General features: G+C 33.1%; 1 protein-coding gene and 1 pseudogene across 2 annotated transcripts; one reads left to right on the forward strand and one right to left on the reverse strand.

Moving 5' to 3' along the window:
• Positions 1-3,214: 3,214 nt before the first annotated feature.
• Positions 3,215-6,648, forward strand: LOC130591979 (uncharacterized). Of its 2 annotated transcripts, none has more exons than XM_057396003.1 (2): positions 3,215-3,316; positions 5,431-6,359. In XM_057396003.1, exon 2 carries the CDS (start codon positions 5,436-5,438, stop codon positions 6,258-6,260), a length of 825 nt encoding a protein of 274 aa, XP_057251986.1. In that variant the 5' UTR covers positions 3,215-3,316; positions 5,431-5,435; the 3' UTR covers positions 6,261-6,359. The 2 variants fall into 2 exon arrangements, with proteins under 2 accessions (XP_057251986.1, XP_057251985.1); XM_057396002.1 differs by lacking the exon at positions 3,215-3,316 and adding an exon at positions 6,374-6,648 and having other exon boundaries at positions 5,274-6,284.
• Positions 6,649-11,244: 4,596 nt separating this feature from the next.
• Positions 11,245-15,949, reverse strand: part of LOC130591787 (uncharacterized) — a 21,806-nt pseudogene continuing 17,101 nt past the window's right edge.

The raw sequence follows: 15,949 nt of genomic DNA on the forward strand, positions 1-15,949 counted from the left end.
AATTTTATTCTAAATATTTTTAAAAATAGAGTTCTACATATATTTAATACACAAGGACTTCTAGATAAGCTAAAATTAGAGTTTAATTTTAACGACCTAAATTATTATATTATGTAAATTGTGTATAACTTTTGCTACGTAATGTGGAATATTATAATTTTCGTTCCATTGGATAATGCTCGAAATATGCTCTGAAAGAAGATGCATTTACAATATAGTTCTATAACTTATGAAATAGTGAGCAGCACATAGGATTATCATGTCATTAATTTTTATTTTAAATATTTTAAAAATAGAGTCGTACATATATTTAATGCATAAAAGGAGTTGTGGTTAACGAGAAATTAGAGTTTTATTTTGAATAAAAAACCTAAATTATTATATTATATAAAATGAATATAGTTTTTTCTAGCTAATTCAAAACATTATAAATTTTCACCATTTGATAATGCTTGAAATATACTTCAAAATAAGACCCATTTACAATATAGTTTTACAACTCATAAAAATATCTTTAACTTGATGAATGGTAAGGTATTATGTACTCTTTCTGTTAATAGATATAATAATAGTTATTATTATGGTGTATTGTATGTGATTATAGCATTTTATCATAGGTTCAACTTACACGATTAATCATATTATCTTTCAAAACCTTAGTCTTACGAGTCTGAATCCTCTAGAATTTTAATAGAATTCTATAACGTAGAGTTGTATATAAGCCATACATTTTAAAATCAAGAGCGTGTATTGTTGAAAGGGGGGAATTAAGGGAATGGATTTTGATAAGAGAAAATAGAGTGGATTTTGGAAAGATAATATATGAGCTATTAATTTTTTATTCAATGTTACGTTGCTATTGCTCAAACTCTATATTGTAGAGTTTTTTTAGAACTCTAAAGGATCCAAACACCAATGTTACATAACTGAACCAAAACAATTTAGTATTCCAACAAAAATTATAACGGAAATTTTGTTTTACAACAAAAATTAAAATCTATAGCGATATGACAAAAAAATTAGAGTATGATTTTACAAAAACAATCTTAGAATATTATAGAGAGCTTCACCTAAGCATCACATGTCATTATTTTAAATTTTTATTTTAAAAAAAATAGTGTTTAACATAGATATAATTACATATAAGGTGTTTAATAAATGAAGATTACACTCTGATTTTGAATAAACAACCTAAATTATTCAATTATGTAAATTGAATATAGCTTTTGCTACATAATTCGCAATATTATTTTTTTCCCATCGAGAGTGTTTGAATTATGTTTCGAAATAAGTTTCATATACAATATAATTTTACACATTATGAAAATATATTTATTTAGATGTACAATAACTTACTATTTATTGTTTATTTTAAATATATATAAAATTAACTATGAAAATAGCGTATTATTATATATACCAATAGCAATTAAGCTTTTCAAAATCATGCTTTTAAAAATTGAGCTATAAAATGATAAAAAATACAAACATATAGTTTTGAACCTATAGCATACCATAATGACATTACATGAAGAATCAAATGACAGTGTGTCAACGACATTGCAGAGGTATTATGCAATTGACTAATTATTTCATTCCTAGAATATTTGTTGTATAAATAATTATTTATGTTTTTATTTTTCATATATCTATATGCCAGATCTTATTCTTTTCTCAATGAACTTAATTCTACTAAAACTAATTAGGAAATCAAGCTTCGAGTTTCTAGATTATTTGAGGTCGCAGATCATAAAAAAAGGGGAAGTTTGATAAGTCTTGATATGAATATATGATCATGATTGATGAATATATTTTTTCTCTTAAATAGTATTTTCGATTAGTAATAGATGTTAGTTTTATATTTAATTTTGATTTATTCATGATACCATTATCATTATATTCTTTTTTTTGCTTTCCCATCTTCTATTCTATACGCATTAGTGTTTGTGTGCTAATAATTAAAGGTTGAAGTTGTGGCTTACACTCATATTTTATCTCTATTCTTTTTGTCCTGAATCTATTAAATGTTTACCCTCTAGTTTCTTAAATTATCATTCGGGTATTATTCATGTTAAAAATGTGTTAGCTATTGTTAGTCATACCAATTATTGGGATAATATTTAATAATAGACTTAGCTACAATATTCAACTTAACGTTAAAAATATAAAATTTATATATCACAATAACAAATCTAGAAATTAAAGTATAACGATAAATACTTTTTCTGTCTTTTTCTACTGCAACAATGAGTTTGGGCATGGTTTTTAAGAAAATAAAAAAAGGGGTAGTTTAACATAGAGATTAAACTAGAATAGGAAATAAGTAAATCATTAATAAAGTAAATGCAATTTTATGAGGCAATTTCAGTAATTAATGATGGTTTTATTAACATAAGTAAAGGCGATATTGTCAACTATAGTTGCCTTTTTTTACCAAAAGTTAAGTGATTCGAATAAATGAAACTACTCAAAGTGGCAATTGTTGAAATAGAAAAAGAATGGAGAAATTATAATAACAATTGTGTTGAAAAATCACATTTCACATCAACAAAAAAATCAATAATGTTAATGAAAAATTTGCAAAAATAAAATAAACAATAACCCATATAACGTTCGGGCTTCAGAACTAGTTAGTTTTTTTTTTTTTTATTAAGAAATTAAGTCAGCCTAAAGGCTAACCCCTACAAGGCTACTAGTCTGTAGGAAACACCAACACATTGGCTAGTAAGAAATGCATAACACGCAAAGAAAAATACCCCAGTATAATACTAGGGGTAAGGATCAAACCCCTGGCCTCTAGTGAAGGATTTATGTCCTCGACTTAAATGCAATTACTAATATATAATGGATCGTATTATAGAGATAATAAGTTTGTTATATTGGGTCGTCTATACGTCTTGCTAGAGAAAGCTATAGAACTTCGGATTAGTAAATAAATAAACCCGAAGCCCAATGTAACGGATCCTACAAGGTCACACATTAAACTTGGATCAACAAAAGAAACCTAGAGCCCAAGAGGGCCCTAGGGTGGCCGGCCAAGAGATAGGAAAAGGGGAGAGAAATCTGACCTAAATACTTTTATATATTTGGGTTAGGCAGAAAAAAAACAGTCAGTTTTATTCTCTTATTATTTTCTCTCTCCTATTCTCTCTCTTCATCAAAGTCACGTTTAAACCCCAAAAACAAGAAAGAAGTTTTCTTCCTTTCCAACTAGCATTGGTGGAGTGTTGATCCGGGTTGGTGGACTAAGTAGAGGAATCACATCTGAGATTCTCAATCCGAGTCATTCAAGCTTTGTGGAAATCACGCTACAAAGGTTATTTCTAAACTTGTATGTGATCCTTAATTATATATGCATGTGATCCTGATTTAAGTGCTTATGAATTTGATTCATGAAATTCTGCTTTATAGTACTTATAAATTCCTACAGTGGTATCAGTTTTAGCCTCTTGCATATAGAATTTTGGTCATAAAGTTTAGTTTTGTATGATTAATTTTAATTTGATTAAGGGGAGGAATTAGATTATGGATTGAATAATTAATTGAAATTTGTTAAAAAGAGTTTTAATTACTTTCTTTCTCATTTTTTTTATAGCCGAAATTTCAACCTCCTAAACCCTAATTTTCGAAATTTATAAAATTCTGATTTTAGATCTCTAAATTTCGAAAATAAACTCATGTTATTAATCTAATTTTCATGTTTAAAATAGTTTATGTATGAAGATGAATTCATATAAAAGGTGTTTTGTATGAATTAGTGATTAAGTATATGAATAATCTGAAAATTAATTAAAATAGAGATTTTAAATTTAATTTTCTGTATTAAGCATAAAGAGTTATGTTTAATTTAATCAAGATCACCTAATTAAATTTACAAGAGGTTGTAATTTTAATATCCTTCAAGAAAAGAAAATAAAAGATTTGAAAAAATAAAAAAAAAATAAAAAAATAAAGGAGGAAAGGAGCAGCCACCGTGGCTGCTCCGGTGGTCTGCCGGCGAAAAACCGGTGAAAAGGGAGACGCTGACTGCCGGCGAGCAGTCGCGTCAGAGGGAGGACGTGGCGGCAGCACGACGCACGTTTGACGTGCGAAGCAGTGCTGCGCGCTGCAGATGGTGAATCACCGGCGAGTTGCCGGTGAAGTCGTCGAAAAGGGTGGCCTGAAACGGTCGCCGGGAATTTTGGGCTGTAAGTCTCAGGCGAGGTTGCGTGGAAAGCAGTTTTGAACTGCTGTGTTCACGTGTGTTTTCCAATTTTTTTTTTAAAAAAAAAAAAAATTTTTTGATAAAGAAACGTGCCTAATATAAACGGCAGCAGTATTTTTTTTTTTTTTATTTTGGAAGTTTTATTTTGAAAACAGAATTTTGAGAAAGATAAATATTAAATTTCAATTAGTTGACTTGGTCATAAATTTCAATCCATAATCTGATTTTTTAATCTAATTAAAATTAATTAGGCTAGTTTTAAGGGATAGAATCTTTAGGTGATTAGATATTACTTAAAATTTTATCTTCTTGCTTTAATTAAGAATATTTGATATTTTAATTGATTGGCAAGTATAATATGTGATATTATTATGTGGCTTTTATATATGATATATTTGCTATGTATGACTAGTATGGCCCAAATTAAGATAGAAAATACGATCTGCGTATCGTGATGTATTCTTGTAATTTTAAATACGATCTGCGTATCGTTAAGTATTTTTGTAATTTATTTAATTTAGTTATTATGTAAATTATTTTTGATACTTATGTAATCCAAAGAAGAGTCCATCAAGAGAAGGCCCATGGAAAAGGTGGATGGAGATCCATGAAGAGTCCAAGAAGGAGCCATTGATGCTTAGTTCTTAGGATTAGGGGCCATACTAGATCATTTTATTTTCGCATTTTATTATTCTTTAAAATGCTTATAAGTTTATTGTATGTTGGTTGTTGATGCGCTAGAGTTCACTAATTCATAACAACATAATAAACTTAGGCCCCGTAAATATTAAGGTTTGCTTTTCCAAACATAAAGTACTTATAAAACCCTTAATTAATAGTAATAGGTCATGCCTCCGCAGGGTGTTATCATTAATTTTGGGATATAAGGTAAAATTGCGAATTTTACAACTTAGTTTGGTTGTCCTTAACAAAATTATCAAAAGCGTTTTGAATTTTGAAGCAAGAGATAGTTAAACATGCGATGTTTATCCATCTAAACAAGAGTTATAAAGTGTTATAATTAGTAAAAGAGTTTACTTACCTTGATAATGTAACGTTAGATAAGGCCTCCGTCTGCTTAGTGTTACATGTTGATAGGATCTTGTAAAACACTTATTCATAGGGGACTTTAATTTTGAATAGGTGGTCAACCTAGAAACCTTTTACATGTTTTAGGTTGCTTTATAAACATAAAATTGAACTTTGCCTTATTTTTCTGTCTGTAGATATCATGTCTAATAACAACAACAACAACTCCGGTTTCAACATTCGTCCTTTTCTGGAAAAGGACAGACTGAATGGTGAAAATTTCCTTAATTGGGAAAGGACCTTAAGACTCGTTCTGAGGTTTGAGGGTCGAGAGGACGTCTTAGATACCCCGCTTCCTGTAATAACTGATGAATCAACTGACGCTGAAAAACGTCGTGCAAAACAGGCTAGTGATAAGTCTATACCAATCACTTGTTTGATGGTAGCAGCCATGGAGCCGAACCTCCAAAAGAGGTTCGAAACCAAGGATGCCTACACGATCATGCAAGAGCTGCGGGCCATGTTTAAAACTCAGGCCCGAGTTGAGCGGTATGAGACTAACAGGGAGATCCTTGAATGTCACTTGAAGCCGGGTCAAGCTGTTGGCCCCCATGTGTTCGAAATGATGGGTCTTTTCGAAAACATGGAAAGACTTGGGTTCCCTTATAGGCTCGAGTTGGCTACTGACATCATTCTCCACTCACTACCTGAAAGTTTTAATCAGTTCAGAATGACCTACAATATGAATGAGTCTGAAAAGACTTTGCAAGAGCTGCATGGATTGTTGGTCAATGCTGAAAGGAACATCCCTAAGGTTGAACCAAAGAAAGAGGTTCTGTTGGTTCAAAAGGGAAAGGGTTTCAAAAGAAATGGGCAGGAAAGAAGGACAAAGGCAAGCAAGTTGCCACTGTCGCTGAAAAACCTAAGCCAACCGCCAAGCCCAAGGTTGCTGCGGAAAGCAAGTGCTTCCACTGTCACAAGATTGGACACTGGAAGAGGAACTGCCCGATATACTTGGAGGAAATAAAGAAGTCTGGGGCTTCTACTTCAGGTATATATGTTATAGAAATCAATTTGACTTCTACTTCTTTATGGGTATTTGATACCGGTTGTGGTTCTCACATAGTTAATGATGTGCAGGGACTAAAAAGAAGTAGGAAGTTGGCAAAAGGCGAGGTAGAGCTACGCGTTGGAAATGGAGCACGAGTTGCTGCACTTGCCGTCGGGAGCTATAGTCTACACTTGCCATCTGGGCTTATTTTAGAATTAAATAATTGTTATTTCGTTCCTACAATAACTAAGAACATAATTTCGGTTTCAGTTTTGGATTCTGAAGGTTTTTGCTTTGAAATAAAGAACAAATGTTGTTCCATTTCTTACAATAATATGTTCTATGCCAGAGCTAATTTGATAAATGGTTTATATGTGCTTGATAAATCATTACAAGTCTATAACATAGATAGCAAGAAAAAGAAATCAAATGATTCTAACCTAACCTATATTTGGCATTGCCGAATGGGTCATATAAACCAAAAGCGCATTCACAAGTTACAAAAGGACGGTATAATTCCATCATTTGATTTCGAATCATTTGATGTATGTGAATCATGCTTAATGGGTAAGATGACAAAATCACCATTTACTGGAAAAGGTGAAAGGGCCAGCGATCTTTTAGGACTCATACATACAGATGTATGTGGTCCTATGAGCACAAAGGCAAGGGGAGGGTTTAATTACTTCATCACCTTCACTGATGATTTGAGTAGATATGGCTATATTTACTTGATGAAACATAAGTCGGAATCTTTTGATAGATTCAAAGAGTTCCAAAATGAAGTACAGAATCAACTTGGTAAGACAATAAAAGCACTACGATCCGATCGTGGTGGTGAATATTTGAGCCAAGAGTTTGATGATCATCTAAAGGATTGTGGAATTCTTTCACAATTAACTCCACCAGGAACACCACAGTTAAATGGTGTATCTGAAAGGAGGAATCGAACATTACTAGATATGGTTCGATCTATGATGAGTCTTGCTGATCTACCGATTTCTTTTTGGGGATACGCTCTCGAAACTGCTGCACACACACTAAATAGGAGCCCGTCAAAGGCTGTAGAAAAGACTCCATATGAGTTATGGAATGGAAAACCTCCAAACTTGTCTTTTCTAAAATCTGGGGATGCGAGGTCTATGTAAAGCGGTTACTATCAGACAAACTCGCACCCAAGTCAGATAAATGTCTCTTTGTGGGATTCCAAAAGAGACAAGGGGTTATTACTTCTATAACCGTCAAGAGAACAAAGTGTTTGTTGCTCGTGATGGTGTCTTTCTTGAAAAGGAATTTGTTTCTAGAAAGACAAGTGGGAGTAAAATAACACTCGAAGAAATTCGAGATGAGCAACAACTGGACGTGGCTCACACCATGTCAGAGACGGCCCAACAAGACGAAAGTCATGTTGAGGAGATAACGTATTCAACGCATGAACCTCCTACCGTCCCATTCGAAGTTGAATCAAGCGAAAATCTTCAAACTGTTGAAGAGAACGTTTCTCTTGATGCTCAGACCCCGCGTAGGTCAGTAGACCAAGGATTCCAAACAAAAGGTTGGTTGATTTCCTAATGACTGAGAATTCTGAAATTATGATTTTGGAAAATTCAGAACCTACTACCTACAAACAAGCTTTGACGAGCCCAGACTCTGAGAAATGGCTTGAGGCCATGAAATCCGAGTTAGACTCCATGTCTGAGAATAAAGTTTGGACACTAGTTGATTGCCTGCTGGGTTAACCCTATTGGATGCAAGTGGGTGTTCAAATTGAAAACAGACAAAGATGGAAATGTCTATGTCTACAAAGCAAGACTGGTTGCAAAAGGATTCAGACAAGTTCATGGTATAGACTATGATGAGACCTTTTCTCCAGTAGCAATGCTTAAATCAATTCGGATACTTTTAGCGATTGCTGCATTTTTCGATTACGAAATTTGGCAGATGGATGTCAAAACCGCATTCTTGAATGGGTTCTTGAATGAGGATGTGTACATGACACAACCTGAAGGTTTTGAAGATCCAGAAAATCCTAAAAGGGTTTGCAAGCTTCAGAGATCCATTTATGGATTGAAGCAGGCATCTCGGAGCTGGAATCTTCGGTTTGATGAGGCAATCAAACAATTTGGTTTCATCAAAAGCGAAGAAGAGTCTTGTGTTTACAAGAAGTTTAGTGGGAGCAGCTTAGTCTTCTTGGTTCTGTATGTAGATGACATACTAATCATGGGAAACGACATACCAATGCTTGAGTCAGTCAAGGAATGGTTAAAGAGTTGTTTCTCTATGAAGGACCTTGGAGAAGCTGAGTACATACTGGGAATAAAATCCATAGAGATAGGTCTCGAAGGATGATTGGGCTGAGTCAAGAAACTTATATTGATAAGGTTCTTACAAGGTTCAACATGGAAAACTCGAAGAGAGGTTTCGTTCCCATGTCACATGGCATATCGCTTAGCAAGAGTCAGTGCCCGACTGAGCCTGATGAGTTAAAGCGAATGAGTAGCATTCCTTATGCTTCGGCTATAGGGTCTATTATGTATGCCATGATAAGTACTCGACCTGATGTTGCATATGCCTTGAGCATGTGTAGCAGGTTCCAAGCAAATCCAGGAGAAGCACACTGGACTGCAGCTAAGAGCATCCTTAAGTACTTAAGGAGGACTAAAGGCATGTTCTTAGTATATGGGGGACAAAGTGAGTTGGTTGTTGAAGGTTACACGGATGCAAGCTTCCAAACCGACAGAGATGACTACCGCTCTCAGTCAGGGTATGTCTTTCGTCTGAATGGAGGAGCAGTGAGCTGGAAGAGCTCAAAGCAAAGCACTGTAGCAGACTCTACGACAGAATCAGAATATTTAGCAGCAGTTGAAGCAGCTAAGGAAGCAGTTTGGATAAAGAAATTCTTGACAGAGCTGGATATCGTACCTAGTGTTCTGGAAGGAATTGAGTTGTTTTGTGACAACAATGGTGCTATTGCGCAAGCAAAAGAGCCAAGGTCACATAACAAGTCCAAGCATGTGATGAGGAAGTATCACCTCATTCGAGAGATAGTTGACAGGAAGGATGTCAGAATCTGCAAAGTTCATACGGATGAGAACGTGGCTGATCCGCCAACTAAACACTACCTCAACCCAAGCATGAGTGTCACGCTAGGGCTATAGGCTTGAAGCAAATGTTAGAGTGGCTTTAGATTGTACTAGGTTTAGAGAAACTTATTACAATGTAAAGACATGGTTTTGCTATTTATGTTTATGATAATAAATTTTGTCTTATTTAATTTTGGTTTGGTATTAAATAAAATGTCCAAAATATATCTTGAATTCTATGGTTTTGTCAAATATGTGATTTGATGAATGAAACACCATAAGTGAACAGAATTCATAGAATATTAAAGTTCCTAATCTAAGTCATTAAACTGGACATAAATGACTTATTAAAGGGATTAGCATATAAGATTGATTGATAGCGCCGTTTCATGGGCTATGGAAACATAGAGATGTTTAATCAATCATATGGACATGTATAGTTGATACATAGTCGAACTTGACCTACTTAGAAGTTTTATAACTTCGAAATTATATTAGTAGATTCCTGAGACATGAGTAGAACATTACTTAGCCCAATGATTAGTATAGCTTTGATACTGTCAAACGTCATGCCGTAAAAGGGGACTATAAAGGCAGCATTCAGGTTGTGCTAAAAGTTGAGTGGGAGTATTGGTTACTACAAGATTGGAAAAGTCCTCCTATATGAGATAGGATAGGTGTCTTGGCCCCTTGAAGAGTGAAAAATTGAAAATGCATGGCCGTGCTCAAATGGATCATTCGATGATCATTTTTTTGACAATTTGAACTCGGATTTCAAGGAATAATTTGAAAGCTAGTATGGATGATATAGAAATATGATCATACTATCAAATTAAGACATTAAGAGACTTGAGGAATAAAAACATTGCACACTCGTCTCGGACAAGTGGGAGATGAAGGATTTATGTCCTCGACTTAAATGCAATTACTAATATATAATGGATCGTATTATAGAGATAATAAGTTCGTTATATTGGGTCGTCTATACGTCTTGCTAGAGAAAGCTATAGAACTTCGGATTAGTAAATAAATAAACCCGAAGCCCAATGTAACGGATCCTACAAGGTCACACATTAAACTTGGATCAACAAAAGAAACCTAGAGCCCAAGAGGGCCCTAGGGTGGCCGGCCAAGAGATAGGAAAAGGGGAGAGAAATCTGACCTAAATACTTTTATATATTTGGGTTAGGCAGAAAAAAACAGTCAGTTTTATTCTCTTATTATTTTCTCTCTCCTATTCTCTCTCTTCATCAAAGTCACGTTTAAACTCCAAAAACAAGAAAGAAGTTTTCTTCCTTTCCAACTAGCATTGGTGGAGTGTTGATCCGGGTTGGTGGACTAAGTAGAGGAATCACATCTGAGATTCTCAATCCGAGTCATTCAAGCTTTGTGGAAATCACGCTACAAAGGTTATTTCTAAACTTGTATGTGATCCTTAATTATATATGCATGTGATCCTGATTTAAGTGCTTATGAATTTGATTCATGAAATTCCGCTTTATAGTACTTATAAATTCCTACATCTAGGGCCAAGGGGGAGCGCTCTACCCACTTGAGCTAACTCCTATTCTTTTAGAACTAGTTAGTAATAAAAGGAAATACATTTTATAATTTTATATGTTAATGATATGCAATACAGTAAAATTAGCGTCATATTTAGCAACCCAAAAAACAATATCAACCTTGGTAATAGTGGGGCAAAGTAGATTCCAAAAGAAATAGCCAATGCAAGTACAAAACCATCACGCAACATAAAACAAAAATAGAACAAATTATAGATGCTCAAACTACAGAAAATATATAAAGACTACTCATGCAGTCATGCTTGCAGATATAGGTCAACTGCTTTTTTTCTTTTTGGGAAAAAACAAAGAAACTTAAAGTGGGATGGGATGAACAAGGACGGAAGCAATTTTATCTCTTATGATTTGGTTAACTACAGTGTAACCATCTGTTCTTCCCTTGTAAAAGACATCTGTTCCGCGAGTAACATGGCGAATACGATCCAATAAAGGCTTCGGGATAACATGCGGTCTAAGCATTGCTTGATTCAAATCCTTCCACGAATTCTCCACTTGCTTTTCTAAAAACTCGTGAGCTTGTTCCTCGTCTATTATGCCATTTTCCTTTATGTAGCATTGTATGGAAGAGACAACATGGTCTCTGCTGGTTTGCTCAATCTACAATATATAACTTCCGCCAAGATTAGGTTGCGATATAATACTGTATATATAGTTTAAATTATATTTCACGTGATGATTAGTTTTAGGTGAAGTATTGATTAAGTTGTATTGTACATCAACTAGATTGTGAGATTTGATGATTGTTATGACTTGACCTTACGGGCAGAATCCAAACTGAATTATCAATATAAACTATCAAGTCCTTTTTATTTAATAAAAGAACATGTAAGAAAATATTGAGTCAATTAATGATAAGTTGTTGAATTGGGTCATAGCTTATAAAAGTTGACTAAGGGTCGTCCTCTTGCCCTTAAGGTATATAAGGTGCATGTGTAATAAGTTCAATTAATTTAAACAAAGTTTAAATAAGCTTAAATAAATACAGATCAGCTTTATTAAATTTAGATGAATTTTAATATATTATAAAATGAAATTGAATAAATTCCAATATGTTTAATTAAGTTGAGATAAATTCAACTAAGTTCAGATAAGTTGAGGAGAATTAATAATGAATAGATGGACCCGAAGTTAGTTAACCTATGCTCAAAAAAGTTTGAAGGCTACATTGTAAAATGGAAATAAAAGTACACTAATGAGTGATATATCCTCTAAACCCCTTTATTTTCCTTTCTATTAAATCTTATTCTTTTTTTATTTGGAAAAATTGACATGGATAATTCCAACTTTCACCAATCTTCTCAAAATAATCCTATATTTGAATTATATTAGAATAATCCAAACTTTAACTAGGGGTCACCTTCTCAAAATAATCCGAACTACTTCTTCCGTTCCAAATTAGTTGTGACACTTTTAAAATCATATATTGCTATGCAATTTTCGGAGTGGAGAGATAGAGAAAGAAAATAAAAGGGTCTCATGTGATAGGAGGAAGATAGAGAGAAGTTATTACACAAAATGAAAGTGTAACATCTAATTTGAAACTTACTAAAATAGAAAGTGTCACAACTAATTTGGAACGGAGAAAGTATTAATTTTCAATATATTATAGACCAAAAATGGATAGTATAGGCAAGAAAAAGGATAGTTTGGATTATTTGAAAAGGTTCCATTAAAAGTTGGAATTATTATGGAGTAATCCAAAGTTGGGATTATTTTGAGAAAACAAAGTAAAGTTGGGATTATTTATGTCAATTTTTCCTTTTTTTTAACCTTTTATAGTTTTTTTTATCACTCGCATCTTTTTTGGTTAGACTAACCCTTTTATAGATGTATCCTTCGTCAAAATTTTGACTGTAATTTTTACATTGTTTTCTTAGTGTTCTTTGTAGTTCCTGTTAAAGATGATTTGTATTTCACCTACTAAAGATCAAAGACACACAAATGACATGTAGAGCATGAATATTGAAGATAAGAAAGGAAAATTGAAGTTAAAGAAGCAAACTCCACCAAGTGCACTCTAGTGATTCAAATTGGAGTTTAAAATTTGGCTTGTTAGCTTTTCAACGACAAATCACATGCTTGATTTAAAAAAACGAGAAAGTTGTTCGTCCAGTTTTCTTAGCAGCCCACGGTCCTAATTATTTTGGGCGTCCGCTTCGGTCGTTCCTAGCCCGCACCAAACACCATGCTTTTCCTAGTTATTGTATTTATAGATAGGAAGAACCCTCAATTCTGCCAAGGTGACCGTAATTACGCAGGACTTCGTTAGTATTAGATTAGGATTTTCATGGGAGATATTCTCAAATCTAAAGAAAGAGAGAAAGTGACAAAAAAAAAACATGGTTTTACCTGGATTTTAAGATATAATGAAAAAAAATGAAGTTCCAAAACTTCATATTTTCTCACTTTCTCTCTTCTATTTTCTTAATTTAATTATTCTTGATCCCCTTCCTCGCTTGTTTCATGCATAGATTAGTATATTTCTTCATATTCTTAGTTGCATTTTCGTGTTGACTTCCATGTCTATTAGTAGTAGTTTATTGGTTAGGGTTTGAGTGAAAACCCAATCATAATTTATTTGAGTATTTGAGTTTGAAATTAGGGGGTTTAATTAATTAATTAATTAGTGACATGAATACATTATTACTATTTGCTTGCGTTTTTGGTGATATTTTGAATGTTTATTTTATTGATACCAGATATAGTTAAGTTTAGAAATTTAGGTGTTTTCTATTAGCTTGATTAATTAATCATGATACTGAGATTATTTTGATTGAGGGTTTTATAGATTAACATTATATCTATTCTTTGGTTGCATGTTTGAAACCATGAGAATGGTTCAATTATATAATTTAGGTAGTTTTATATGCATCATTGAAAGAGGACTTTGACTCATTAAGAGCCAATAACCTTACTTAGTTGTCTGTTATTATTTTCTTTATGTTTCACCCTTTTGTCTATCTCCTGAATCTATTGGTATTTGATATATTTCCCTAATTATTTTGGTAGATTATTTATTTTAAGAATCTTTAGTTGTTATTTGATGATATCTTCCGACTTTTTGTTGGCCTAGCTTATCATTTAATTAACCTGAATCGATGGGTCATAATCCTTGTAAAAGATTCAAGTACCCTTGCTAGTTGCTACTCTTTTTAATTTACCCTTACTGGTTGCTACTTGATAAGTGCAAATTATTATATACTATAACCTTCTTATTTCCTCTTATTAGCTCTTTATTAGTATTATAAAGTATAAGTTGTGGATTTTAGTTATTTTCATAGATTATCAAGTAATTGAGTTTATATGATCATATTAGAGTCAAATAATTGGATATTCGGGCCAAATCTAATACTAACACTTTAACCCGTTCAACAAGAAGTGGAGGAAAGTTAGCTTCATTTGGTGAGAACAAATGTGGCCACTTAGAAGTTGAGCTAAAGCCCAATTATACCAAGGTACTGCACGCAAATGTAGTGAAGCAAGGAGAAATCAACAAAAAGAACATAAGAAAAGAAAAAGGAAAAGCCCTAGTATTAGTGGGCTGGGATTCACGCTACAGAGGAGGAGAAATAAAGAGTAGTGAGCTGGGATTAAAAGGGAGGCACGCAGCAGACAAAGGGGTTGTTTGGGAGAGAGAGTTTTAGAGAGAGTTTAGAGGTTTGGAGAGAGTTTAGAGTTTTGACCAATAAAAACTCTAACTTGGGTGTTTGGTGAGAGAGAGGATCAAAGAGAGTTTTGTACCGAAAAGTCTGATCAAAACTCTCTTTTGAAAAAGCTGGGTAGAGGAGCTTTTTCATGAGAGTTTTGGAGAGAGAAAAAGCAAATGACTATTTTGTCCATATAATTACTACTAAAATTTGTTTTAAAAAAAACATATGTCCATAAATGTCATTTTACATGCTCTAAAAAGTACAAAACTCTAAACAATCAGCTAAGTGTTACCAAACACCTTTACACAACAATTATTTAAATCAGCAGTCAAATCCTCTGAACAAAAAAGTAATCATCTAACCACAAACTCTAAACTCTAACCTCTAAACTCTAAACTCTAATCACCAAACAGGGCCAAAGAAAAACACCAACGGAGGTTTACACGCAGCAGCACAAGAAAACGAACAGTACGACATAGAAGACGAAGGAATAAACAGAACCCGAAGCAGATGACGGCGGCAGCAGTATAGCACGGGGTTCGAAGCTTGCAATCTGATTTTCGACCATGATTTCTCATACGTTGGTGATGTTTCTCCATATTATGAGTAGCTAATTTCTTTTTCTAGGACGTAAATGAAATCTTTTTAGTATGAATTGATAGTTAAATCGTGTTCGGGAATTGGTATTTGGTTTATGATTGCATAACTACTGAGATTATTATTGGGTTGATTATTATTTGCAATATAGATTCATGATTGTTCTTGTAGAATTAATTATTAGTTTATTTGTTATCAAATGTATATACTTTGTTCTTGTAGTCCAAAGTGTGATGTTATGCAATGGTGCTTGTGATTTGTGGTTAAAAGTTGAATATTTTATACTTTGGTTAGATTAGTTATGTCACCTAATTAATCACAATTTTTATGAGTATTCAAGCTTTTAATTTAGGGTACTTGATAAACCTATTCATTCTCATTCCGATTTATCTATTAGTCATATTAGTAGTGGTGGATTCGACTATCCTAGATTTCTTATTATTCTCTGTTTTCCGATTCACTTTTTATTATCAAGTTTATATAGTTTATTATTTAATTCGGATGACTTTAATTAATTTACAAACAAATCATTATATCACTATTTAGGATATACATTAGATTTAATATTACTCAACTGTTCCTTGTGGATATTATACCCTATCATTTATCACTTACTACTAAGTCTTGTACACTTGCAAGAATAAGGTTTTATAACTTGTTTAAAATCGCTATCACTACTCTATTTAGATCACTAGTTTCGTTAGCGTAATTTTTTAAGAGAGTTTAGTTAGTGTATTTGGTTATTAAGAAGT

The sequence above is a fragment of the Beta vulgaris genome, chromosome 6 (assembly GCF_026745355.1).
Source record: "Beta vulgaris subsp. vulgaris cultivar EL10 chromosome 6, EL10.2, whole genome shotgun sequence".
Lineage (NCBI taxonomy): Eukaryota > Viridiplantae > Streptophyta > Magnoliopsida > Caryophyllales > Amaranthaceae > Beta > Beta vulgaris.